We start from the raw sequence: 26,498 nt of genomic DNA on the forward strand, positions 1-26,498 counted from the left end.
ACCTCAACCGTATTTCTGCCGTCGCCGTGAGGTTCCTTGAACCTACTCTACTGTTCTACTCTGCCAGCAACTGCGCTCGTCGCTCGCTCGCACCGTCGCTTATCTCCACACGGCTCTGACCTTTATGCGCCGTGCATTCGCCGCTCAGTTTCCGTTGAAGCGATAGACCGCACGTACCTTCGCCCGTTGGTGCGGCGTATGCGCTTGCTGCCAGCGTTTTGACAGTCGTTGTCTGCAGTCATTCAGTGTGATCTATTCATGTTTGTTTGTGCGCGCTCACACCACGCTTGTTCAATCAGTTAGTAATAGTCGGGCCACATTTTCCAACGCACGCTACACATGCAATGCTGCCCGGGTCGGCAGTGCAGCGCTACAGGTGTGTCCCTTCGCACGCGCTGCCCACGGGAAGCGCTTCTCATCAACACCACCGTTTCACACGCGCCTTCTCGTGGTCATCGAGTCTCTCTTCATGTCGGTCTACTTACGCCGCAGCACACCTGCTTACTTAATCAGCTCATGTTTACTACAATTCATATTGCTACCAAAGCCACTCACCTTACTTCGTATGACATTGCTGTGTTGCTATCGCATTCATTGCTTCGCCCTTAGGGCGAAACTGTGACATTTATAAATACGATCTTTCTTAAAAAAAAAAAAAAAAACTTACCGTGATAATACCATAGCGTAGGCGGGTAACTTTCAAGCCGCGAGTTCCGACAAGAGTTTAGAATACGCCGGATCCGTATTGGTGGCGTTGGCTGGCCTGACTCGAAGGTGTAATGGTGATCGGCACCTTTTGAAAAAAGCCGACCACCCAGCAATGGCGCGCCATGCTTACGGATGCTTCTTCGCGAGCCGGACCAACACCACCTAGATAGCACAAGGCCGGTTCACTCCGATCTATGACAACCTGGCCTGACTGCCATGGAATCTAATGGGGACGCTCGCGAGTAAGCAACAGTGATTTTGACGTCACCGCTTTCGTCATGCCAGCCTTGGCAATGTCAATTTCGGGCCAGGTAGCGTGACGTCATGGATCGGTGCGAACAGGCCTTGTGCTATCTATGGTGGTGTTGGCCAGACCCGTTAATCACCAAATGGCCACCTTCGAGCTCATAGTTTGTGGCGATCACGTGGAATTAAGACATCGAGACAGGTGGGGTGGAACTGTGCACGCCATCAACGTGCCATGCGGAAGCTCACTTTGAATTCACGGAGCTGGACGTAAGCTTACGCCGGCTCCTTGCTACCAAATTTATAAAAAGGGAAGTGGAGACCTGCACCCGTTGTACCGGCTGTTTCAAGTAAATGTCGCTAAGAATTTTTTTTAAATGGTGGGATGAAGGCCTTCACGCGTGTGGTTCATGCAAGTCGTGTTCCTTTTTTATTATTATTATTATTTTGCACTTTTGTCCCTTTTTCCTACTAGGCCGCGGGATCAAATCCCGGTCGCGGCGGCCGCATTTCGCTGGAGGCGAAGTGCAGAAACGCTCGTGTCCCGTGCCTCGGGGGCACGTTCAAGCATCCCCTGGTGGTCAAAATTATCCGGAGTCCCCCACTGCGGCGTGCCTCATAATCAAGTCGTGGTTTTGGCACCTACAACCCCAGAGTTCAATTCAACAGTGAAACTCGTTGAAGCCTTAATCGACACCCAGGTCATATTGTCATCTCATTCCGAGTGCAGTAATGCAGTACTTCTTGCGTCTTGGATTTCCGCTTCGAAATGTACCCGCATTTCCACCGTTAACTCTTCTCAGCTCCGAATCACTTAAGATATATCTTAAGTGATCCGGAGCTGGAGAAGAGTTAACGGGAAGTATATATGCAGGCGACGCCCTTATCTTATTCTCGCAAGACTCGCATTTCCGCCGGCCCTTCAAGCAGCGCTGTTTCCGCGTTGCGCGCAGTCCTCTTGAAGCTCTCATTGTCTGGATTATCAGCAATGCGTAATAAGCACGTTCGCTGGTGATAGTCTGATAAGTGGTCGTCTTCCAAATGTCAGAAGTGCCCTTTGCGGCTCTCTGCACCTCTTATCGTTAATTGCTGGCCAAGCGATTAGCAACGCGTTATGCGTGGTCCATGATTACACTATATACCAAGTGATTGCGTATGTATAAGAAACCCACGTAGCGCGGGTGGTATTATCGCTTTGTGCTGTTCTCCTCCGATGCAACAATTCATTTCTTGCAACTCCTTCCGCATGCCGTTTAGGCATGCTAAAAATAGAAACGATGCAAACTCGTAAGCTGTCGTGCTAGCGCGTTGCTCATGTGCATTTCTATGCGTTTGCGTGCTGTCTTTTCCCTCACTTTCATTCATTCGTTGAACCCCCCCCCCCCCCCATTTTTTTTTAGATATATGCTTGGAGTATCGTGCTGAGGCTACGGCTATAGGCTAAGTGCTCCAGTTATCACTCCCCCTCCCACCGCTTTGTCGATCCCAGCGATAGCCGCGATGTGGACGCGGCTGTCGCTGGTTGACGAATGAAAGTAATCGTTACGAAATACGGTCCCAGTTCTCCCTCATTGTGCCGTCGCTTATACGCGAACGAAAAACGCCACTATAGAACAGATTAATATTTAGCTCTGGGGTCTTACCTGCCGGAACCACGATAGGGTTATGAGGCACGCCGTTAGGGGGACTCCGAATTAATTTGGACCACCTGGGGTAGATTATTATGACGTGCACCCGATTCACGGTACACAAGCGGTCCTGCGTTTCACCGCCATCGGGAATGCGGCGGTCGCCGCCGTGAATAGAACCAGCGCAACCCTGTAACCGCTAAGCCACCATAACGGGTCAGCAAGTACGGATAAAGGTGTAACGACTTGGTGGAATATGCAGTCAATTTTGTGTAGGATTCAGTGCGCGCGCATTCGACGCGAACAGGAAAGGAAGGGACACGGTTGACTCGCTACTCATTTTTTTTTCTTTCTGTGGTAATGTCGAGGAAGTCGCTAATAAATATTCGCGATTCGTAAAAAATAGTGAATCAGAAATAAAAATCGCGAACTGCGTGAATAATTCGCCAATCACAAATAAAAATCACGATGACCCATATATATGGGTCATCGTGATATATGGGTCACAATATACAGGGTGTTCCAGCGAACACTTTTAAAAATTCTTAAAGGTTTCTTGTGGCAGATAGCACAATTCTAGTTCATGAGCTGGTCTACTCGAAGAGGCGGGCATTACATGCACAAGAAACTGATATGTATAATCGAATAATTAACAGAAATTCCATAATTAAGTTTTTAACTAATTACCTGATGGCCCATATTGCAATTTACACATTGTAGCCGTGGAGATCGCAAGGCGGATCCACTTGGAACGAATTCTCGGGATGGCATCAGTTTCGAGATATTAATTCCCGCACTTTGCGGAGAAATGCATTGGCGTTCCAGTTAGTTTCTTAACAAAACGTCGCTGTATGCATTGAAGCACAAAATTAACTGGAACGCCAATGCATTTCTCCGCAAAGTTCGGGAATTAATATCTCGAAACTGGTGTCATCCTGACAATTAATTCTAAGTGGATCCGATCGCCTTGCGAACTCCACGGCTACAATGTGTAAATTGCAATATGGACTATCAGGTAATTAGTTAAAAACTTAATTAGTGAATTTTTGTTGATTAGTCGATTATGCATTTCAATTTTCTGTGCAAGTAATGTCCGCCTCTTCGAGTAGACCAGCTCATTAACTAGAATTGGGCTATCTGCCACAGGCAACCTTAAATAAATTTTGAAAGTGTTCGCTGAAACACCCTGTGTATTGTGATTTGCTCGAAATAAAAAAAAATGAGTTGGTGTGTTCTATAGATTGTGCTGGCTGAATTCGACAAGAAAGTGAAAGACAATGTTATGGCATCGCGTGTGCCGAGAAAAAGGAAAAGCATTAGGGTAAGTACCCGCCGGGGTGGCTCAGTCAGCTAAGGCGTTGCGCTGCTGAGCACGAGATCGCGGGATCGAATCCCGGCCGCGGCGGCCGCATTTCGATGGAGGCGAAATGCAAAAACGCCCGTCTGCTTGCGTTGTAGTGCACGTTAAAAAACCCCAGGTGGTCAAAATTACTCCGGAGCTCTCCACTACGGCGTGCCTCATAATCAGAACTGGTTTTGGCACGTAAAACCCCAGAAAGAAGAAGCATTAGGGTAAGCATGGTGTTATATATACCCAGTTCATCCACGCTATCATATTTGTCGTTAATTGCATTGATTGTTGCAGCACTGCGTTCCCAAATTTCTTGAATTTTGCATGGTGCTTGACGCCTGTGCCCTTTTCTAATTATTTATTGTATTCCCACAAATACAGTTTCTCCATCCTGTATAAGTACTTGATAAACACGCTAACCATGTCTGCTAGAAACCTCATTTACATCTCTGCTAGAACATAGGTGTTGCTACACACTGGTAAAACTGCTTCCACGTGTTATGCACAAGAATAATGGTCATCGAATTATCCGCATTATCAGGCACCTGCGAACTATACAGAAAGACATTCGAATGTCATGCGATTGATTGATTCACGGTGTTTGACGTCCAAAAGGGCCGCTCTGGCTATGGCGCTGTAGTAGATGGTGATGATGATGATGAGTTGAAGCATAATGACGATGATGATGGACTCGCATCCACTTTCAAACGGGATGGCGATAACTAGCCTAGTCTGCTTGAGCTAATCACGTTTTACGGCACCTGTTGAAGTCTCACCCGCTGCGGTAGCCCAGCGGCTAAGGCGTTGTGCAGCTGTCGCGGGTTCGATCCCGGCCGTGGTGACCACGTACCGATGAGTAGTTTTCTGTTGCAGTCTAGCATCGGATGATGATCGGCAGTGATGATCAAGCGCAGACGGGAAGCGGTGTAGACCAGATAGACAACGAATGCCTGTAGATGAACGTTTACATGTAAATACATGGCAGGTAAAGCAGATGAATTGCAACTTGGGAAATAAAGCAAGCAGTGTCTCACTCTTCGGCCATCTCAATGACTGAGTTATAGAGCCCAGACTATACTGTGCGTTGCCTCGCTGATCGATCAGCAAATCTGATCACAACCCCGACTCCTTTTAACGCACATTGTATGGCGCCTCACCGATCTATCAGTAATTCTGATTTCAGCCCAGAACTGAAGGACAGGATGTCGTCCGGATTAATTTGGGTCAAACAGGCAAAGAAAAAGGGCGATAGTGCCGTTGGCCCGTCCCTCAGAGTCAAAATTTCGGTAGGCCACAACCCACAGGGGTGGGCCTATCCTTACAAGTAAATATATTGGAAAACAAAACTATTTTTTCCGTTTCCAGAACTACCTTTCCAGTCGCAACGTAGTCAGTTACGGCTTCTGCGGGAAACGTTAAGCACGCTCAATTTATTGCCAGGCCATTTCAAACATCAGCGGCTCTCCAGCCAGCAGATAGTTGGGGAGACGGCGCCGCAACATCGCGTCCACAATTCTCATCACTCGAGGTTTGCCCACGGGGTCAAATTATGACCATCGGCGGAATCCGAACTCGCTGCTTGCATACGAGACCGTGTTCTCCGAATGCGTTCTTCGCATCCATACCGCGCCTCTTCTGCGCGCACTGTGACTCGTCACCCGACACCATGCGGGCTTTTTGAGAAAGAAAGAAGAAAAAGAAATAAACCCTGCCCCGTATACACATAACACGTTGGCAACTCGCGATGCTTTGAAAGTATACGAAACAAGGCTGCGGTCTTACAATTGCTATAAAATGCATCAAAGTTTGTAACGTAGTGCTAAGGCAAAACTCCATTCGCTTGCGATCAGAAAAATTCATAGAAAAGAATGCATCAGGATAGCGGTAGCTGTACTGTGTCTTTCACTCGCATCAAAAGTATCTAAGGATGTGCGTCAAAGAGGCATCAGACACTCAAGAGTGTGATGCACGTAGTTATTAGTTTCTAAAAACACTCGTAATATCTTTCCTTGTGGCCTTGACACTGATTTGAGCAGCAGGTGGTCACTGCCCATTTGGAGTATCGTAAAGCGTTTCTCTTCTGGTCTCGCTCTTGTGCTTGATACAGTTCCCCGAGTTGACTTCATCGCGCCTATCCAGCATGCTGTTTATGTATCGCTCGATTCGCCTATCCAGTATTTCCGACGTAGCATTTCACACCGTTTCTTCCGCAATTGTGCACGACCTTAGTTCTAAATTAGTAGTACATTAGCTTAGACGTTTAGCCGTTTTTCCCTTCAGAACACCATTTACATTGATTTGGTGGCAAAAGAAGTTCGCCTTTTGCTGGAGAAAACGAGGACCACACTTCCCTACTCTGATTGGCGCGCTGAAACGCGATCGACCCTAGACCTCAGGGTGACGTCACGTATTTCAGTCTCCTCTCGTTTGGACAGCTTTGGGGCCCGGAAAGTTCTCTAGTTTTCAAAAATGTGTTAGGTTGCCTGACTATAGTTCACTAGAATTCATTAGTTTTTCTTCACCGATAAGGAATTAGCTGTATAGACCTGGCTATACGTTTCCAAAATCCATGATGTCTGGGCGTTCTGCGAGAAATTCAGGGCGCCGTCGCCAGCAGTCTATGGTTTTTCTTTTCTTTTTTTTTTTCTCTTCTCTTTTTTCGGTTTATCAAGCATCTTCTTGCGGGCCGCTTTGCCGTTGCAGCGTTAGGTTACAGGTTTTTGTAATATTATTCTTTCGGTTGAATTTAACGCGCGCAGGTGTTGGTGGGTGCCGGCGAGATTGGGCTTATGTAGGTACGCCATCATGAAGGCTTTCTGTCTAACGCGCCGCTACTACGTGGACTGAAAAGAACAAGACTCACACAGCGCTACACATTCAATAGGTGGCGCAGAGGCGTTTGAGAGGCAGGTGTTCGCAGAGCTTGACGAAGTACATGCACAGGTTGCCGTGACATGTGCCCGGCTGCAAACGGTACGCACACGTACCGGACGTAAATGCTGAATGCGACCGAGGACTGGTCCATGTGCACGTTACTCTTTATGGAAACTCTTTCGCCAGCTGTGTGCTCAGCGGACGGAAAGACTGATTTATTATGGAAGGAAAATGGGCGAGCCTGAAGGTCAAACTTTCTTTCTCAAATGCTCCCGGGAACATGCTGCGGCGCGGATGACCTCGTTGCGCTTGCATCGTAAATTTCGTGGTGTCTTCTCGGATTTTGGTTGGACTTATACGGCATGAAAAGCCTGGGGAAAGTTACCTGGTTGAACTCCTTTGTGCTTCTCAATGTGGCGCGTAATGCTATTTTTGAGAATAATAGCAAAATTAAATACCGGGAAAGTCGGGAGTTCCCTCGATGTGTGAGCTCGCGGGCGCCCGTTTCGGTGTATAGCTTAAAGAACACCGATACAGGGTAAGGAAAAATAAAAAAAATATAAAAACTTTTTTTCTTTGCAATTTGGGAAGTGTATAACGCAGCGTAAATTATACCTAAAACATTTTCTAAATAGCCATCCGATGTTCCTGAAAAAAAAAAAATACGGATTTAACTTTGCACGTTGTCCATACTTACACCTGCATGCTGTACTTGTTGGTGCTTCTCGTTGCATAATATGTTGAATATTTAGCCTTAGAAAAATTTGTCATGGAAACATTGCGGCGGCCTTTGCGTTTGCCACTTTTTTCGCTCAGTTTTTCCTTTAGTACTCACGTCGAACCCGGATATATCGAATCTGAAGATCACAAAAAGTTCGATATATAGGTAATTCGATACGTAAAATTAAAATTAAATAGAAGAAATTTTCAAGGGGATTTTACTGCTGTCCGTTATGCACAATAATTCGTTATATGTCGGTTCGATATTTCAGGGTTCGTCTGTGTGTCCATGGCATTCGAAAATTTGCAGCGCCGATCTGACTCTATAGCCCGAATGTTTGTTTGTAGTACAGATGGCACCACAAACTGAGTCAGCATATTTCGCGGAAAAGCGAGGTGCCACCGTGGTCGTTGCTGTGCTCATAATGTGGACACATAATTGGATCAGATTGACATTTTGTGTACGTTAGGTTTACTTTTACTTTGTGAACTTTTACATCTAGGTGGCGTAGCAGCTGTTTGCGTTCCGTTCAGTGTTGCTATTCTAAACGACTAGTTTGGGCAGTGATCTGAAACATATACAGCACTATCGTTGCATTGCTCGCTAACGCAAGCATTTTACGATATACTAAAGGTATCCAGGATTCGACAGTGTTTGACCTCCCGTGGTTGCTTAGTTAGTGGCTATGGTGTTGGGCTGCTAAGCACGAGGTCGCGGGATCAAATCCCGGCCTACGGCGGCCGCATTTCGATGGGGGGCGAACTGTGAAAACACCCGCGTACTTAGATTTAGGTGCACGTTAATTAACCCCAGGTGGTCCAAATTATTCCGGAGTCGCCCACTACGGTGTGCCTCATTATCAGATCGTGGTTTTGACACGTAAAACCCCATAACTTCGACAGTGTTCGAAATCGGCAGTGTTCGCTCGGTCGGCCTCAATATGGTAACGCCCGAGGTGCTGAACGCACAATAGTCTGCTTTGGCCCGCCCTGTGGCATCAGTGCGTTTCGCTTAGCCAGAGAACTTCCGGTGGCAGCTCTCGGCTTAGTTGGTTCAGGAATAAATGCGTTTTGCGTTGTTATAATTACAGTGTGCGTGCCTACTTTTAACTATTGTAACATGGGAAACACGCCCGGTATGTATAGTCATTGCAGAAGCCATTTTATCTCTGTCCCTTTTTCTTGCTGCGAAGCTGTTCCATAAACAACGTGATGAATTCCGCCACGAGAAGTGCACGATGGAAGGCGAGACGCCCTCGTTACGTAGGAGCGTTACGAACTTGTTATTGTTTTTCTTTCTTTCGTTCTTTTTTTTTTTTTTTTTTTTTTCTTAGCCGTCGCATCTAGCGGGCAATTTGAGCGGGGCGGGGCCAAGAAATAATGCGCCATCTTCGTCTGCATATATAAACAGCTATAGCGAGGAAGGGCGCTTGCAGTATGTGCGTATATCGCGCTGGTCGGGTGCACATGGCGAAGAGGCGCCAGAACCCGCGGAGCGTAGCCGCGGTAAAAGTGAAATATGCGCCGTCGCCACTGTCACAGCCAGTGACCACGTGGCTCGCTTTCGGTTTTGCGTTTTCATTCCCGGCTTCTCGGTTGTCTGTGTAGCCAGCACTGGCGAGGGGTTATTCGCCTTCGCAGGAGCCGATGCGTGACTCCCTTAGACGCTGCTGAAACTGCATGTCTCACGGCTTTGTCTCAAACAGACTTGCTCAGCTCTTCCGGAAAGTGATACAGTTGGCTCATCATGAGAGCTCCGATTGCCGTCTGTTCGTAACCGCACAATGTGCTGGGCGCAAAGCGTTATGCTTCTTTTTTTTTTTTCTTTTTTTTTCTTTTTTTTTTTTTTTTTTTTACGCGATAGAGTTACGGTGGCGGTCCCACTCCGGCAGCACGAGCCCGCCGTGTTCAGTACTTTTGGAGCAACCGTGGCGGCTCTTCTACTTAGGATATAAAGTTGTCGTATATTCCATAAAAAAAGCTTAATCCTTGTAGATTACAACTATATATAATATAAAGAAATTGATTTGTGTGATTTAGAAATAAATGTTCAAGAACGAGCATGAGATACATGGTTTTTGCGAACTGTGTCTCCGCTGTGACCATATTTAGAAGAAACTACCGCATTTACTGCATTGCGGCTTGCTCTGCAGCTTTAGCACATATTTATCTATTTCCTAGACGCAGCAAAATAATGTTGAATTTTTACTTTTTGGATAACTTGCTTTTGAAGGTTTCCAAATATTGCAAACTTCTGTTGTAACAGCCCGGCAGCTACACGCTCAAGGAAGCTAAATTTTAGATAGAGTTCAAGGAATTTACATTTAGGACGCAAAATTTCATTCATGTACCTTTATTAGTTTTAAATCGCAGCTTCGTAGCTTTAATAGCTTCCCGCAAAAATGCGCGAACGTTGGACCAGAATTCTAAATATTGCTTAATTTCGGTGGCATTATTCGGACAACTAATAAAGATACTACTAGCGTGCACTCCGCAGGAGAGAAGCTCCATGCACGGTCACGTCGTCGCGCCCACATGCAGCTTCTCTACTTTTTGATAATGTGCGTTCTCTTGCTCCTGCATAGCAGTAGAACGTAGCACTTTTCCAGCGAAGCTGTACATGACTACCCCGGTAAGTTTTCTGCGTCCGTGCGTGTACACCGTCGCGTCGACAAAGAAAATTGTTCGTCTCCAGAGCTAGCGTAATTTTGAGTTCCCGCGTAACAGAATTATGTTTTCTAGTATGTTCAAATTACAATCCGATGCCATCATGTGTGCAGGTTGTGTGTAAGTCTTACTTTACAAATTTCGTTACGCACTTTGAGAAGTTGAATTAGTTCAATAACGCACTTGCGCCAGGCGGAGGGTCTACTATAGAATGACGATATATGCTTCACTCCGGCACACCTGTGTGCGCGCGTGACGAACGTGTGCACACGATGTATTTGTCCTTGATGAGTGGGCGCTCTGTCCGTTGCATCGGTCGCGCAGAGTGTGCTGCGACCGTAATCGACACCGGTGCAAGACTGTTAAAATCTACAGTGAGGTTCACTTCGTGAACGCGGTTTACGCGCAAGCGTATGGATGCCGCGAACGTGCACCGCGTCGTCAAAGCATCAAAGGAAAGGGCGCGGACGAGGTCATGGACGCTACATTGATCTCAACAGTGCGACGCCTTGTGGTAGTGGCGCTTGTGTAACGTCGGCAACAGCTTCGCTGTACGTTCACTTTCACAGAGTGGTTTCCCCCAGTGCAGGGTAGCAAACCAGAATCTTTTCCGGTTAACCTCCCTGCCTTTCCCACCACGTTTCTCTCTCTCTCTTCACAGAGTGGAATGGAGGCGGAAATATTTTATTGCGATAGCAATTATATGGACACTCTAAGCGGATTTCTGCCGTCGGCGATGGCCGCGCGCTGTATGCTGTATGTGCGCGTGAAAACACGCGAGGGACGCGCGCTTTCACGGGCAGCGAACGAACGCACGGCGGGGAGCACGCGCGACGGACGTCTTCCGTTGCGGGAAAGGCCGTGGGGGGATGCGAGGTGGCGACAGTCCGCTGCGCCACCAAATGCGTATCTTTCGACCGTGCGCAAGGGGAACTGGAATCTCGCAGGTGAAAGGAGGAAAGCGGGAAGGCAGCGCGTTAGGGAGGGGGTGGGGCTTCCGCTCTGCGAGCAACTGCGTACTTGAGGTTTGCGCTGCTGCTGGCCCTCGCGCGCACCGTATCTTGAAAGCGATCTCCACACGGCTGTGACCTTCGTATGCGCTGTGCTTTCGCCGCTCAGTTTCCGTTGAAGCGATAGACCACACGAACCGTCGCTCGCTGCGGCGGCCGCGCTTGCTTGCGCCAGCGTTTTGACAGTGGTTGTCTGCGGTCATCCAGTGTGATCTATTCATGTTTGCTTGTGCGCGCTGACACGTACCATGCTTAATTCAGTTAGTAAGCGAATGCGTCCAAGTTTATGCAGCCGATAAAACTACTATCCCTACTCCGTATATCTCTCTAATTGCTATCGCAATTGATGCTTCGCCCCTCGGGCAAAACTGCGACATTTTTTCTGCTTTCCTTAGTTTCTGCAAGCATACTCGCAAAATTTTAATACTTCATTATTATTATTAGTTATTATTATCATTATTATTGCATCGTGTCTGATGTTAACCAAAACGCCTCGATAGGAACAATTTTGCTCCGACGTTTGACATTGTTGAGGCTATGTGCGAATAAATGCTGTTGTAAGCATTGCAACTTGCAACTCATTTAAGCTTAAGCACAGTGACCAATAAATCCTTTCAAACGAATACATAAATAACTCTTAATAGTGTATATGCCTTAAGAATTCTGAATTATTTTTAGCATACACTATAGCAACATGCAAAAAGGAAGAAATAATATAGTACTTGAAAAATTTGCGAAGTTTATGCCAAAAAAAAATCTGAAAATGCAACATTTATTGCTTTTTTACTGAGCCAAATAAACGTGATAAATTTTAAAATGCATTCATTTATCACATTATATGAGAGAAGGATGCCCCTAGAATGCTCTAAAATAAACTTTGTTATTACATCTAGTTTCACACTTGAATAAAAAAAAATTTACCTCCAACCAACTATTGCTTATTTGCGGAAACTTCAAATAGCACTCACGTGATCAGAAAATGTTTTGCGACCAAAATATTTTGGTGAAACCTTATTGACACAATAGCCATCTAACCCAATTTTTTTCAAGAAAATCAACAATGGTCGGTTTTTGGGCTGGGACGTTTCGCGTGGAATGACCCTGGTATTAAAAGTGCTAGATAAAGAACATGTATAGACCTACACCACGGCGCTACGTCACGAAAATGCGGTGGCGCTGTCGTCGGAGTTTAGTTTCGCTTGGTAGGCACTCCGCCGCCGAGCCGCCGCCCGTGTCGCGCCTACCACAGCAGCCGCTGGGTTTCGCGGGTGGTTGTGCGGTTCCATCTGTGAGGTCTTTATTCTACGATTTTACAGTGAAAGAAACGCAGTATGTGGATGAGCTGAGTTGCGTCGAAATACGCAAGAAATTAAAGTTTTCATAGGTTTCCTGTTGATGAAAACAGTCGCAAGCAGTGGGCTGCCGCGGTAAAAAGCGAAAGTTGGATTACGATACCAGATCATCCATTATGCGCAAAACATTTCGTAACCATTAAGCTTTTCTTTTATTTTGATTGGCGTGCATTAGCCGATCTTAGGATCGTTACGATCTTAGGATCATATACGATCTTAGGATCCTTATTAGCGTGCCATTATAATTGCTTGCCGCACTATGGGAAAGCTAGATTAGGATTAGCCTTGAATGTAGGTCGAGCGAGCAGATGCCCCACAAAACACGTCACATTCGAATTTGTTTTCATCTCAAAGAATTGAGCCACCAGCAGTGTAAATATCCTATCACACGTTCACATACGCAGGCAGCAGGGTCACAGCTGCGTTTATTGCAGTGTGGAAGTCATAAATGCGCATAAACGTGTCAGTTAAATTTCGAGCGCGAAACAAAATATAGTGTTAGTACAGAGCTGCAGCGATCGGACGGCCGCGGCCAACAGCTAGCTCACATTGCGCGGGCCTACACAGGCGGCGTCGCCGTAGGGCCGGTACCTTGCCGGTCCCATCACCGAGGCGATCGCTTCTATCGCCGCTGACGGCGACGTAGAAATCGGCTACAGCTTGTTTTTAACATAAAATAGTTCTTAATAGAAAAGCTATCTCGAATTTGCGCGTGTTTCGTAAAGCAGCGCCCAGTACTAAACCACTGGCGCGATATGGAGCAACGACCCGACGGCATTTCGTCTTGCAGACGGAAACCGAAGCGCCGGCCGTCTCAGCGAGGCGGCTCGGCTGGCTTGCAAGTACTAAGTTTCGTTTGTTATTCGCACCAACGACACCGACAAAACCGATTCATTTAAGCCCACATTAATCGTGTTGTCGAAAATAAGCGCACAATGATGAGCAGCAGGCCAGGCCGCAAGCGCTGTAGGCCGTCACTGCGGCGGTCAACGAGCTAGGCCTAGCGTCTCGTTCGGCCGTATGCCGATGGGGGCGAGATGCAAGAACGTGCATTGGGTGCACATTAAAGAGTCTCACGTAGTCAAACTTAATCCGGCGCCCCCATTACTGTGTGCTTCATAATGAAATCGTGGTTTTAGCTTCCCCACCCCATTAAAAAAAATGCCCCATCCGCGAGTGCAAGCGGTGGCGGCGAACGTGGGCGGAGCCAAACGTTGGGCGGAGCCTACGCGACGTCGCTATAGGGCCTAAAATATATCGACGGTGCCTACCGCTGTTTACAAACATGGTGTAGGTCTATACATGATTAAATCAAGAAGGCTAGGTTACTATTTGTCACCGCATCATTTCAAAGGGGATATCATTAAATCATCATCATCACTGCGTGTTCGCGTCGAGAGCGCCGCCGGCGTCGAGCAGCGTCTATGTGTTTCGTGGTGCAATAGTCTCGTCCATGCCTAAACAAAGACATGCAATAAAGTTGAATCGCTGCAAACCATTGGTCTCGTTCTTTCCCAAAGCAAGCAAAACTGAGCTATCGCTCGACAAACTTGGTTTAACCATGGCCCCTCTCCACCCACCCCTCAGTCGGAGCTTCGCTCCCAGCACACCAACGCCGGTGCGGGATGCCGATACTGGATTTTTAAGATAATGTTTGGTCCAGGATGTTGGATTCTATGCGCTGAAACCTAGGTCGTATATATAGCGAGTGCCAGTGGAAAAGCGCTTCTTTTAGCATTGTTTGCAAGACAAAGCACGGCACGATCTTTGTTTTTGACTGACATCCTTCACAAACATACAGCGTCGGTTGAAATGGCATATGACATCTCTGGGAAGCCACATCTAACAGTGCTTTTTTTTTTTTTTTCATCTCTGTATTAGTGAAGTACGTATCTCTATTTCTCTACATTTTATATCTTCTTTCTTTCCACAGTTCGGGCTGTTGCGTCGGACGAGGAGTACGTGCTCACCGAGGGAATCGCCACGGACTTCGAGAATGGCGTCGGCGCCGAGCTCCACCAGCAGCTCCTGCAAAGGGCACAGAACTCCAGAAACTGGGTGAGTCACCTAGCCACCATTGTGCTGCTTGTTGAAACGTCGCTGGCGTTAATTAGACCCACTATACCAACGTCTTTTATCCCTCTTTCACGAACACTTCATCCCCTTCTCCGCCTGTGATCGATACATTATTAGAACAGGTTCAAGCTGTGACTCTCTTCTCCAGCCTATCCTGATTACTGCCATGTCCCTATTCCACTGCAGCTGGAGAAGTGGTGGGAGGACATGGCGTACCTGTCCCAGCGGCAGCCGCTGCTGCCCAACTCGCACATGGGCGGCACGTTCGCGCTCTTCGAGGACGCCTTCCAGTTCCAGGGCGGCCGCAGCCTCTGGGCGGCGCGGAACATCACCTACTACCTCGACTTCTGGGCGCTCCTCAGGCAGTGAGTGTGTGCATGCTCGCACAAGGAACTCATGGGGGAAATTAACGGTTCTATGTGCATTTATTGAAACGCAGGATTAGTAAGGAAAATGAAAGCGCAGTAAAAGACACCTTGCCGCCGATGGGAGCCCATCCTGGAACCTCCGCAAATCGCTTGCACTTGTATACGGCGGCGGATGTCCCCCGTCCGCATTCTTGTATTTATGTGCGTTGTGTGTGTGTGTGTGTGTGCGCTAGACGTAGTTGTTGGAATGTTAGCCAGCGCCTCCCACTGCTGCGGCAGCGAATGTGGAACGTCATTTCGCCGGCGCCCGCCATTGTGGCGTAGTGGCTTTGGCGTTGCGCTGCTAAGCCCGGGCCGTGAGATCAAATCCCGGCCGTGGTGGCCGCATTTCGTTGGGGGCGAAATGCAAAACGCCCGTGTACCGTGCATTGGGTGCATGTTAAAGAATCCCAGGTGGTCAAAATTAATCCGGAGTTCACCACTACGGCGTGCCTCATGATCAGATCGTGGTTCTGGCACGTAAAACCCCAGACGTTTTTTTAAAAAGCGGGACATTAGGCGCGCACAGGCAAACATGAACGTATCTCGCTCGATGAGCTGGGACACTCGCTGTCGAGTAAACCCCCCCCCCCCCCTCCCCGGGGCCTTGCGTGCGATGGAAGACAGCACGCTTCCCCCTTGCGCACGCAAGATCAAATCAACATCTTCAGTTCACCCTCGCACCCGCAGCATACAGTGCGCGGCCACGATCTCGTCGCGCTTAGACTTTATACGGAACATCACGGCGTTGGCGGAAATGCGCCTGAAGTATACAGGAGAACCCCGCTGTTGCGTTCCCGGGTGCTGCGTTTTCCCGGTTGTTACGTCATTTTCGACCGGTCCCGGCACAGCTGCCATAGAACCCAATGCATTTTTAACCCAGCTGTTACGTCGCAATTGTGGGACAGTTCCCGCATCATACGTTGCGAACTGCTACCCCGCGCCGGCCCGAGCGGCCATTTTGACTGAAAATGGTTGCTTGACGATGGCATAGCCGCCCAAAGTGCCGGGGGCGACACTTATGAGGTATTTCGCAGCAAAAGTATGGCCCTTGAGATCCGTATTTGCTATCTAAAGATGGTGTCTATGACTCGTTGTGGCCCTAAAATTGGTTTTGGCTCATAGGTGTTCCTTATAAAATCCAAGGGTGATAACGTCGCCGCCGCGCGCCGTATGCTCTATGTGCGCGTGAAAGCGTGCGAGGGGAGCCGACGGCCGCGTCTAAATCTCATGCGCGCAAGAAAGAAAAGCAGGGAGGAAGCGCACCTTCTTCCGTTGCGCTCGAGGCACCGGCTAGGGAACGAGGGGGGAGGGATAGCGGGCAGCATTGTGCTCTGCCATCAACTGCGTACTGCGTGGCGGCGCGCGGTCGCACGGGCCGTATCTTGAAAGCGATCTGCGTTGGGGGCAGATTCTACACACTGTAAGTGCGTCGGCGGCTCATTGCTTTGTGCGTGCTGTGTGTTCTCGGTGCTCAGTTTGCGTTGAAGCGATAGACAACAGCACGAAGGTCACTTCGCTCGCTTCTGCAGCGGCGCTTGAATTCCTCACGCCAACGTTTGACAGCGCGTGTCCGTGCTCATCAAGGGTGATGTGTTCATGTTTGCCTGTGGGCGCTGACACCATGCTTGTTAATGTAGCTAATAAGCGAATGTTTACAAGTTTATACGGAAGATAAAACTACTATTCTTACTTTGTATAGCTGTCTACTAATTTGCTATCGCAATCGATACTTCAGCTGTCGGGCGAAACTACGTCTTTTTTTCAGACATAAGAATTAAAATAATATTGTGTGCAGTTCAACACTACTCCCATTTCTCAATTTTTCCTGTTTCCCGGAAACAGGAATTTTCTCAATGTTCTTGCGTTTCCCGGTTCTTACGTTTTTTCTTTTTTTTTACGCTCCTGTGACAAACGTATCAGTGGGGTTCTACTGTATAAGTAAAAAATGCGGCAGTTTCACCCGAAAGGCGAAGCATCAATTGCGATTGCAAGTTAGTAGAGAGAGTAAGAAGTAAAGATAATAGTTTTATCAGCTGCATAAACTTGGACGCATTCGCTTACTAACTGAATTAACAAGCATGATGTCAGTGCGCACAAGCAAACATGAATATGTAGATCACACTCGATGACCGCACACAACCACTGTGAAAACGCTAGCGTGAGCGAGCGCGCCAGCAGCAGCAAGCAAAGGTTCGTGTGGTCTATAGCTTCAATGGAAACTGAGCGTCAAAAGCAAAGCGCATACAAAGGTGGGAGCCGTGTTGCAGATCGCTTTGAATATATGATGCATGCGACCGACCGGAGCCGCGCAAAGCACAAGTTGCTGGCAGAGCAGAAGCCAAACGCCCTCCCTCCCGCGCTTCCTTCCCGCTTTCCTCTTTTCACCTGCGAGATTCCAGTTTCCCTTGTGCCCGGTTCCAAGATAGGCATTTGGTGCCACAGCTAAACGTCGCCTCCCCTCCCTCCTTCCCATCCCCCCACGGCCATTCGCGCCACGGAAGACATCGCGTTTGCTCTACTCTCCGCCGTGCGTTCCCTCCCTGTGAAAGTGCGCGTCCCTCGCGTGCTTTCCTGCGCGCATACAGCAGACAGCGTGTGGCGACGATTTCATCGCCCTTGGACTTTATAGGGAGCCTCAAGGCGACTGCTTGGAGTGTCCATATAATTGCTATCGCAATAAAGCTTCGTTCAAACGTACCAGGAAAATAAATACAAGAAAAAGCGTACTAACTGGGAAAACATACAATACGAAGTAACAAAAAGCGTTTCACAGGCTCAACTGTAGTTGACATCTACGTAATACGAAGTGTCGTGGGAATCATTGCGGAACGAGGCACAGGCGCACGTCAAGCTGGTGGAGCTCCAGCGGCCCGATGCGCGTTTTGTTTTCATATTGCGTAGTGTTTTAAAGGGACACTAAAGGCAAATACTCAGTCAAGCTAAAGTGATGGATTAGTGTTCGAATACCTCTGACGCGTCAATATTATCGCGAACAGAGCCTTGGTAATTGTGAAATTGATGTAAATGCAGGACACAATTACAGTAAAAGCTCGATGATACGAATCTCACGGGGTCACGAAAAATATTCGTATTAGCCGAAATTCGTATCATCGAAACACAATTAAAACTGTCGAATCTCGATAATTCTAACTCGAAGGGGCCCGAAAATTTGTTCGAATTAAAAGCACGTATTTTTGAAGTATTCGTGCACCATAGCATGATGCACTAACGGTGCGAGTCGGGAAATATCGCGGCGCGCAAGCGCATGGCAAGCGCGGGCCACGAAACTGCCCACGCCGGCTAACGGTCGCTTCCCGATAACGACAGAAAACGAAGCTTCAGGGAGCGAGCGGGCGGCGCCTGCACACGGGTGCTCGCGGAGACCGTCGAAGGTGAGGGAGGAGGGCGGCAGGGAAGCGGACGCGTCAACTCCGCCGCTTCAGTGGCTCCCCTCGCCCTCCCTCTCAACTCCCTCGTAGCTCTCTCACCTCCGACTCCGTGCGCACTAGAGTGTACTAGACAATGCCATATTCTAGTACACTCTAGTGCGCACATCTCCGTGCGCGCCCGCCGCCGTGCTGGCGCCAGCTTATTTTAGCCGCCCCCTGAAGTTTCGTTTTCTGCCGTTATCGGGAAGCGAGCGTTTGCGGGCGTGGCAGTTTCGTTGGCCCGACTGTGCCTCCGCCGCTGCTTCCCTCTGCGCTGCTGCCGCAGCGTGCAAGGTCAACATGTGACTAGAAAATAGAGGAGAAGGGTTCACTGCCATTTTATTCGCGTGGCTGAGACATCGGCACTAGTGTGTGCTAGAATACGGTTGTCTAGAACACTCTAGTCGGCACGTACACGCTTGTTCCGGGGCGATGCAGAAACGGCGACCTTGCAATTTGAGAGAGGGGGAAATTTCCGCCGCGGGTTCTTTTTTTTTTTTCCCCCCGTTCCTTCGCGCGCGGCATTGAGGGGTCTCTCCTGAGCTTTTGCTCTATGGCGGTGTCGGAGCAATGCCGGTCGGAGGCGCCGCCGCGTTATTTGGCGCGCTGCTAAGAGCATTGTCGGTACGCGGTATGTTCGAAATAGGAGTGTTCGAATTAACGAGATTCGACTGTAGCTAAATTAAAGAGTCAGAGGTGAACTCACTCAGGCACATGTACGTAAAAAGCATTTATTTCTTGAAGCGCCACCGCTTCAAACTCTTCGCGCCCAGTCGCGGAGTCCACGCTGTCCGGCGCCGCGCCTCCGCACCAAAAGAGAAGGAGAGAAAGCGCGTGACTGCGCGCTGTTCTCTTTCGCGGCCGTCGGTGGGGCGGCGTTTATTCGTATCAACCGACGCAGGCTGAAAATCGATTCGTAACAACCGTTCTCTAGCACGTTGCAAAGTAATGGGGCTCGGCCGGGACCACAGAAAAATTCGTATTAGCCGTGATCGTATCATCGAGCTTTTACTGTAGACTCCCCCAGGCACTTCTCATTTAAATTCTGTCACTAGTACTCAGCCACTCGTTATAAACACATCATTGTATCGTATTATAAGACGAAAGAAAATGTTACTTGACCAGTTCTATTTCATTTTTAGAAAAAAAGAACAGTACAGCAAAAATGAACCATTGACAATGATGTGGCCGGTCAAAAGGTTTCGTTCGAGTCTACGACGCCCGTGCTTTCGCTTTTCAGTAGTTCCGTTATCGTGTAGTGCTGCACTGGTTATGCTGGCTCGCAAAACTCTCTCGAACTGCAGTTAGCAGAGAATTCCACATCCATGTGATGTCGCGCGATGTGCGAACGGTCCACGCCACTTGACTGAAAGCAACTGCAGCGGCGCAACATATCGCCGTCTGTCGGGCGCCGTTTTACTGACCGACGGCAGGGAAGGTCGGTGATGGCGTAGTCACCACTTCCCGTTTGGCGTGGCGGAAGATTTGAATGGCCACAAATGTATTCGGACCCTTCAGATGCAATTTTCTCGTAAACTAAGTATTTTACTTGCACGAAACAAGCATTGCGAGGTTTCTGAAATGGTATTTAAACAGTCCACGTCGACGTTGTATTTGAGTTTAGTGTCCCTTAAAGACGGCAAAGAGAAACCGAAACGAAATCGAGCTGCTAGATCGGATGCCGCCCGAGCGAAACGTGATGCTCACATCGCGCCACTTGCAGCGGTGAACGGAGGCGCGTTTGGGTTATGGCCCACTGCGTGCAGTACGCTTTTGATGGCACTACGCCCCACGCGCTGTAAAACAGATAAGCGAAGATGCTTATCGCTATAGGGTTGGCGGCGATAACTGTGAATGCGGTGTGCGACGACCCCCGGGGGGAGATTTGCTGGGACTGGAATGAGAAACTGAGTGCGGGCGTGCACTTTCACGTGAGACGGGTGGACGAGTATTGCGGGGAAGCTGATGCGGTTGGTGGCTAGTGTTCGCCTCGCACATTTTTTTACATGGGATCTAACTGCTGGGAAACTTATCGTATCATCGCAATTGGGCGATGTACTCAACGTTGGTGCCGAAAGGTCGTGTTTCCCGGGAATGTATATATAAGTAAAGAAATATAAGAATGTAAATATAAGCCGAAAAGGATGGTGGCTTGATGTGTGCCCATTGTTAGAGGTCACATGATAAAGTACGCTAGAGGGGGGGGGGGGGAGGAGTGTGGACGTAAGTGCGTGGTACCGTGATCAAGCACGTGTCTCCTCCAGCAGCCCGGCCATAGCTGCGCATTGCTGTACGCGCGCCTGAGAGCATACACCACCTGTGCCCTATCTTGGAGGTAATCTCGGGCAGCTGTAAAAACTGGCTGAGCCGACATGGCTGGTGGTTGTATGTGCACTGTCTTCCCACTAGCCTAGTGCTGGGCGTCGCCTAATCTCAAGTTTCAGAGACGCATTGAAACGAGAGGTTGCAGACGTGTTCGCAACATTCTATGTGCACTCATCAGCCCAGCGTTGTGACAGCGATTGTTTCCAGTCATCGAGTGTAATCTACTCATGTTTGCCTTTGCACACGTGACACCATGCTTGCTAATTTAATTAGTCAGCGGATGTTTACTGAAAATCATATGGCCGATAAAAGTACGAACATTATTTCATGCCATTTGTCTAATTACTTTGTGCTTCGACTTTCAGGTGAAACTGTGTCTCTTTTTTTTTTTCCTTTTGTTTATGCTGTTTGTGTAAGGGCTAATAATGCTTTCCAACGAATATTTACATAAATAAGTTTGTCACATTACTTGTGAGCAGCTGTCACTCACCATTATTTGTTTGAGTGATTTGCTTTTTTAAATAAAACATTTGTGCCCTAGAGGAGTCCATTGTCTGTCAATTGTTTGTGAAAGTTACTAGGAAAATCCCGAGCTTTTGCTCTACCAGCCAACAAAAATCATCGATTTCTCCCCAGTTTCCCTCTTTAAGAATAACAACACATTTTAACCCCTTGTATTAAAAAAAAATAAATAGAAACTGAAAACAAAGCACGCTACTTGTAACCCACAGTGCAGTTTCAAGATGTTAAGACCACATAATTTAATTAAAGATTGCACATTGAGGTCTTGGGGAGGATGGGCCATGCTATCGTGGATAAGTCATTTGAAATGAAAGGGTTATCTTCAGGAGAAAAAAAAGATGTCGCTTATTTTGTGTGTGAGTTAATAAGGGCGGTGGGTTTACGCCACTCTTGGCAGAACAGTATTGGAAGGGATTATTTGAAAGCCACAGTATATTGTATACCTCAGCAATGATAATTTTTAAAGTGTTATGTGAATATTCCAGCAGCCGTGGTGACTGCCTGTTCAAACCATTCCTCTGCATTACTTGCAGGGAGAGACTGAAGCCGCAGTCATTCCGCAAAATTCCGTGGACCATGCACCAGTTTAGGAGGTTCTTCAACACTGCAAGAATACCTGCCGAAGGAAAAGACGAGCTCGTCTGCAAGTTTCTGACCGGTGAGCAGTTGTCGGCTTGCGTGTTGTGCATTGGCTGGGACGAATAAGAGTTGACCCTTTGCGGTCCGTTGTCGGGTACCGCCCGAGAAGGGTGTTCGGGGGTTAAATTTCGCAGTTTTTCTCACTGCGATTCATGCTCATCCTTAGTATACATGATGCGCCATCTCTTGAGGAATAAAGAAACTTTGTTTGTTGAAGTTTACTTCTTTTTGCACTAGAGTGCAGCACAATTTTCAGCCGGGCTTCTGGATACCAGAGCGTTCTCAATTGCGTGCAGAACCGCACGTTCGTGTGGTTCGCTTAGAAGCATGGCCACTTTTTCACCGCGTGCGTTTTACGGTGGTGCATGTAGTGAAAGCTTCTAGAGGTTTCCATTGTCAATAGCTTTATTTTGAGGTGCACACAGCTGCAAAATCATGGTGATAAAGAACAGCGACATCTGCAGTATCGCCGCAACCTCATCCAACAGCTGGTGGGTGACGTGAGGGCTAGAGCCAAAAAGTGGGCCGGTTTGCGTGGAAGGAGTGCGAGGAAAGGCTAGATGGGAGGAGCCATTTTATCTACAAGCTCCCAGGTCGAAGCAGCAAGGACTGTGCTGATTGTAGCGATCGAAAAACAAACGGAGGCAGGAGGGAAACAGTGTTTTTCTGCAAAACCTGCAGTAACAACCCTGGCCTGCACCCAGGAGAATGAGCGGTATCACACACTGCTCAAATATCGACAGAGGAGTTGCCTACAGAACGCAAGCGAAAAAATAAATATCCTGTGAGTTTTTCTTCCACAGTTTGTGGTTTTCTTCGCGGCGCCACAAACGGGCAAAATAGTTTCGGATCAGGGCAGCTAGAAAGTGGGTAAAAGTTTTGGACCGCAAAGGGTTAAGTTTATAGTGCCAACAACTGCAGGCCGTGACCAACCTTAGTGCTTTCTTAACATTCCTCTTTAGTGTTCCTTTTAAATACACAAGCTCACCGCGATGTCTGAATTCGTTGATCATAGTTGCTTCTGTTGAAGAGATGTTCTTGAACGGAAACAAAGGTGCAGTTTCTACTCTGCAGAGGCGGAGGAGAGCTACGCCGGCGAGTCTCCCACCCACATCGTGGTGCTCCAGAGCGGCCGCATGTTCACGTTCGATCTGCTTAACGAGCTGCGGGAGCCCCTGACGGCGGCTGAGATCGCCGCTCAGCTGAACCGCATTGATGACGCGTGCACTAGCATGGGTCCTGGTGCAGGCGTGGGCATCCTCACGCACGGAGACAGGGACAGTTGGGCCCAGGTGAGCAGAGACACATACTGAAATTATGCTACTTGCAATGCTTGATGTGCCTTTTTTATGTTTCGTTCTGGCCAGTGAAGGCGAGTTTTGTGGGAATTGGAAGAGAAGCATCTGTAAGAAATGGGTTTTATTTGATTCATATGCTCGCACCGATAGTCGGGTCATTTTTGATGCCTCTTAATTCTTCATAATTTAATTAGTCGCTGCTTTTCCCTGTGACTGCTGCAGTTCAGTAGAAATGCTCAGCTGTACTTATGAGGGTATTGTACTGGTTAGTCGCTAGTCATTAGTTGCTGGTTATTCCACATGTACATGCGGGATGTTTCCACGAAGTTTTCGAGTAATATTTAAAAGTAGACAACACAATATAGTGCAGAAAACAAATGGGAACAGCAACAAGACAAAAGGCAAATATAGTATGCGTGTGCAAATACTCAAATATCACCAAATCGAATACTGGATGCTCGAATAATTTGATTTGCTAATAGAATATTTAGTATTCGAATTTTTGAATATTCGGTATAAAGACCCACACGGTGCCAGATGTCACGTGCCCTGTGGAGCCCCTTGTGCTCAATGCCGCATAAGCGAGTGTCTTGCTTTGTTGTTTCCCATGCAAAAGTAAACAACGGACGTCCTCCCGAAGCTGATGCTATAGCAAACTAGAATGGATCTAGAATGGAAAAAATGACGCAGTAGACTTACGCTGATATTTTACCAGTTAACGGCAATGCAGAACCTTTGAAGCACAATGCTTGTGCTTCAAAGATAGCAACGGTTAAAGCATTCCTATCTTTGCTAACTAACAGAACTAAATTACAGTATAGACCACTTATAACGTAACCGCTTATAGTGCAGGACTGGATATAGTGCGGTCTTTTCAGACTCCCGTTAATTTTCCCACAGCATTCCATGTATACACGTATCGCTTATAGTGCCGTTACGGGAAACGAAATACCGGTTACGGTGCGGCTGCCTGCGAGTATGGAAGTCAGCGGAGACGACGAACGCTCCCCTCAAAAGGGCGCCCCAAGGAGTGCTCGAGGAAGAGAGACGAATTGGAGGAGTGGAGGAGATGGGCACGTGGTGCGAACGAACAGCCAGTGAGGCTGAAACCAGAATCTTGAGTGAGAGTCGTGAAATATCACAGCGTGCATAGCGAGCGAGGGCCATGAAACTGCCAACGCCGGCCAATGGTCGCTTCCCAATAACGGCAGCAAACGAAAGTTCAGGGAGCGGGCGGCGCCGGCACGGCACGGCGAAGGGCGCATGCGGAGACCGTGGAATGTGAGGGAGGAGGGTGGCAGGAAAGCGGATTTCGCCTCGGCAACTTCGTCGCTTCGGTGGCTCCCCTCGCCCTCCCTCATAGCTCCCTCACTTTAGACTGTCACCGTGCGCGCCCGCCGCCGTGCAGGCGCCGCCACTCCAGCCGGCCCGCCGCCAGCTCTCCGAAGTTCAGTTTTCTGCCGTTATCGGGAAGCGGGCATTTGCCGGCGTGGGCAGTTTCATTGGCCGGCCTGGGACAGCGCCGCTGCTTCCCTCTGCGCCGTAGCCGCAGCGTGCAAGGTCAACACGCAACTAGAAAGTAGAGGAAGCATAAAGGAGAAAGAAGGGTTCACTGCAATTTTCTACGCGTGGCTATGGTAGCGTGGCTGAGACGTCGGCACGTACACGCATGTTCTGGCGCAACGCAGAATGGGCGACCTTGCCATTTCAGAAAGAGTGAAATTTATGCAGCGTTTTTTTTTTCTTTCATTGCGATAGCAATACTTCAACCGGATTTCTGCCGTCGTCGTCGCCGTGAGGTTCCCTATAGATAAAATCTTCGCCGCGCGCCGTATGCCCGAGCGGAAGCGTACGGGGACGCGCGCTATCACGGAGAGCGAACGCACTCAATCACCCACGCGCAAGCAAGGAAGCGGGAAGCCAGCGCCGGAGGGAGCGAGGGGGCGGGGGGGGGGGCGCACTTCTACTCTGCCAACAACCGCGCTCGTCGCTCGCTCGCCCGCGCAGTCTCTTATCTCCACACGGCTCTGACCTTTATGCGCCGTGCATTCGCCGCTCAGTTTCCGTTGAAGCGATAGACCGCACGTACCTTCGCCCGCTGCGCGGCGTCTGCGCTCCCTGCCAGCGTTTGGACAGTCGTTGGCTGCAGTCATTCAGTGTGATCTATTCATGTTTGTTTGTGCGCGCTCACACCACGCTTGTTCATTCAGTTAGTAATAGTCGGGCCACATTTTCCAACGCACGCTACACATGCAATGCTGCCCAGATCGGCAGTGCAGCACTACAGGTGTGTCCCTTCGCACGCGCTGCCCACGGTAAGCGCTTCTCATCAACACCACCGTTTCACACGCGCCTTCTCGTGGTCATCGAGTCTCTCTTCATGTCGGTCTACTTACGCCGCAGCACACCTGCTTACTTAATCAGCTCATGTTTACTACAACTCGTATTGCTACCAAAGCCGCTCACCTTACTTCGTATGACATTGCTGTGTTGCTATCGCATTCATTGCTTCGCCCTTAGGGCGAAACTGTGACATTTTTTCTTTTGTTTTGTTTGCGTGCGACATCGAGGGTTCTGTCCTAAGCGTTTACTCTATGGCGGTGCCGGAGAAATGCCGGTCGGAGGCGCCGCCGTGTCATTTGGTTCAAATTAACGAGATTCCACTGTAAATTGAATGCAAACGTTCTAGCCGCATTCCTCGACTGTCGCATATGCGTGGCATCTCGGTGCACATGATTTGCACATGTGCGGGCCTTGAAAATTGTTGCTTTGGTTATAGTGCGGTACCGCTTATAGTGCAGATATTCGCGACTCCGGCGACTTAAGTTATAAGCGGTATACACTGTATATAGCTTCGCTAATTGTACTGGGTTGCATTTTAAAGCGGAGTATCTTTCCGTGCCTACCTTCCCACAATTTGGTGTGTTGTCGTCGGCTGTTTCGCTGAGTAGAGGCTATCACTGTCGAGCACATGATCACTTTCACAAAGTTTCCTGTGACTTGTCACCTGACGCGCAAATGTGTGCATAGAGGTTCGGGTGCTGTGCCACGCTCGCTATCTTCAGGTAGCGCTAGGAACGCTTTCGCCTGTCTTCTTTGTCACAGTCAGTGCTGAACGCGAAATATCATGTAGGTGATAATATATCATTAAAAGTGATCGTGCGAGAATATTGTCCTTGAATAGGACTTACCTTTTTTCTGCAAGGTACACTGCCTTGGCTGATTATCATTACGGAACGCGTTT

The 26,498-nt window shown here is 48.5% G+C and overlaps 1 protein-coding gene across 2 annotated transcripts in view; it reads left to right on the plus strand.

Annotated features, from left to right (window-relative positions):
• LOC119441543 (peroxisomal carnitine O-octanoyltransferase-like) overlaps positions 1 to 26,498 on the plus strand; it is an 89,649-nt gene that overhangs the window by 28,210 nt on the left and 34,941 nt on the right. For both annotated transcript variants that reach the window (XR_007465510.1, XM_037706157.2), the window contains exons 3-6: positions 14,490 to 14,614; positions 14,819 to 14,997; positions 21,851 to 21,975; positions 23,031 to 23,248. Coding sequence is in view for 1 of the 2 variants with exons in the window: in XM_037706157.2 (XP_037562085.1) it covers positions 14,490 to 14,614; positions 14,819 to 14,997; positions 21,851 to 21,975; positions 23,031 to 23,248 (647 nt within the window). In the remaining variant the exon portion in view is untranslated. The remainder of the gene's footprint in view (positions 1 to 14,489; positions 14,615 to 14,818; positions 14,998 to 21,850; positions 21,976 to 23,030; positions 23,249 to 26,498) is intronic.

This window comes from Dermacentor silvarum, chromosome 2, assembly GCF_013339745.2.
Source record: "Dermacentor silvarum isolate Dsil-2018 chromosome 2, BIME_Dsil_1.4, whole genome shotgun sequence".
Lineage (NCBI taxonomy): Eukaryota > Metazoa > Arthropoda > Arachnida > Ixodida > Ixodidae > Dermacentor > Dermacentor silvarum.